Genomic DNA, 1,863 nt, shown 5'->3' with positions numbered 1-1,863 from the left:
ACGCGAGAGGAGATTAGCATAATTACCACCCCAAAAACACCATTTAAGATCGTTTAAGCCTCAAATACAAGGAAGTGTGTGTTCATTCATTCATGAAAATTACAGCGAAAACTGAAAAAATAAAAACTTTACGCGTTCAGAGATTGAAGTCCGTCTGTCAGAGATCAAGAAAAGAAAATCTGACATGTTTAGCAGCTCAGCTGTGGGATAAGAAGAGCTGCTAAAAGTATAAACAACTGTGTTAAATCATTTTCATTTATTCAGAAGCCGCAGCGCTGCGTACCGTACCGAACCCCTGTTCTAACACACCATTAGAGTCGCCTCACCTTCTCCATCTCCTGCTTGAAAGTGGTGAAGACCTCGTTGCTCTTGGACAAGGTGGTCTGAAACTCCTCAAACTTCTCTGTGTACAGCGACAGCTAAAAGAACCAGCGGAGCAGGAGTTAGGTTATGGAAGCACAGCTCAACGTGTGGACGTGAGGTTTTGAAGTCATGAAACCTGCTGTTTGAGGTGAACTTCCTGCTGCTTCATGAGCTCACACATCCTCTGAGACTCCACGGCTTCTTTCAGCAGCTGAAAACAAAAAACACGTCAGGTGAAAGTCTGGAACCTGCATCGTGTCTGTGAGGCTGCGTGTGTCGGACTCACAAACTCTTTTTCTCTGTTGTGGCCTTCCTCTGACTCTTTCAGCAGCTCCTGCGCCTGGTGCAGCTTTGCGTCCACCAGCTGCTGCTGCAGGTCTTTGTGCTTCACCACTTTGTCTATGTGCTGGAGAGGCGAGCAGAGTCAGAGAATCCACCTGATGAAGAAGATGGAAAATCTAAAATCTAAACTCTCACCTCCTCCCGCAGTTTGTACTGCTCATACAGCGTCTTCAGCTTCTCGCCCAGCTCGGCGTTTTCCTGTCGGAGGCTGGCGTTCCTTTTGTTGTGCTGCTCCATTTGAGCCTGGATGTCGTTCAGAGTCGACTGGAAGTGAGACGTCACTTCCTTCCGTTTCTCCTCCTCCAGACGGGTTCTTTGTATTCCCTCCTCCTGCAGAGACAAGAACTTTTAGAAACAGGACAACGATAGCTGTTAGCCACGTTTAGCTCCTGGACGCTGTCGTACCTTCAGGGTTCTGTTGTGTCTCTGCAGCTCGCGGCAGAGGCTCTCCAGCTTGCTGCGGGCCAGGATGGCCTTGCTGTGTTCGTTCCTCAGGTTGTCCTTCTCTTGGACCAATTGAGTCTGCTTCTTCTGCAGCGCCCTCATCTGCTTCTGAGTGTTCCGGTGCTCCTCCAACTGAGCAGGGAGAAACATGGTTAGTTTTCTAAAAATAAAACAAAACAAAAAACAAAAACAAGCCTTTTAGTCCTTTAAAAGGATCCACGATTAGTTGTAACTGACTTTATTTAATAAACATATATTTTAATTGTAAAATAAAGACTGTAAAAATACTGTAGGATGTTCAGTTTTTATCATTTTTAAATTAAAAATTTAAAAATATATCACACGGATGGGGCCATTTTATTTACACGCAAAGCATTCTGGATAAATGATAACGTGGATAGGTCCTTGGTGTGAGGCTGCTGGCGAGCTACAGTTAGGTCCATATATATTTGGACAGAGACAACATTTTTCTAATTTTGGTTCTAGACATTACTACAATGAATTTTAAACAAAACAGTTCAGTTGCAGATGAAGTTCAGACTTTCAGCTTTAATTCAGTGGGTTGAACAAAATGATTGCATAAAAATGTGAGGAACTAAAGCATCTTTTAAACACAATCCCTTCATTTCAGAGGCTCTAAAGTAATTGGACAGATTCTAGAAGCACTCGGACAGTGCAAATCTCCACCAAGACCAATTTCCCCCATCCTATAAT

The 1,863-nt window shown here is 43.9% G+C and overlaps 1 protein-coding gene across 1 annotated transcript in view; it reads right to left on the bottom strand.

Annotated features, from left to right (window-relative positions):
* The window catches only part of txlna (taxilin alpha), a gene marked incomplete at its 5' end in the record, with an annotated part of 20,477 nt that overhangs the window by 8,888 nt on the left and 9,726 nt on the right, over positions 1-1,863 (bottom strand). The window contains 5 exon segments of the mRNA XM_014027271.1: positions 327-419; positions 500-574; positions 650-769; positions 841-1,035; positions 1,111-1,281. Of these exon segments, the coding sequence (XP_013882725.1) occupies positions 327-419; positions 500-574; positions 650-769; positions 841-1,035; positions 1,111-1,281 (654 nt within the window).

Source organism: Austrofundulus limnaeus, unplaced genomic scaffold (genome assembly GCF_001266775.1).
Source record: "Austrofundulus limnaeus strain Quisiro unplaced genomic scaffold, Austrofundulus_limnaeus-1.0 Scaffold628, whole genome shotgun sequence".
NCBI lineage: Eukaryota > Metazoa > Chordata > Actinopteri > Cyprinodontiformes > Rivulidae > Austrofundulus > Austrofundulus limnaeus.
Note: the sequence above shows the minus strand (reverse complement) of the source record. Positions and strands in the feature narration are given on the sequence as shown.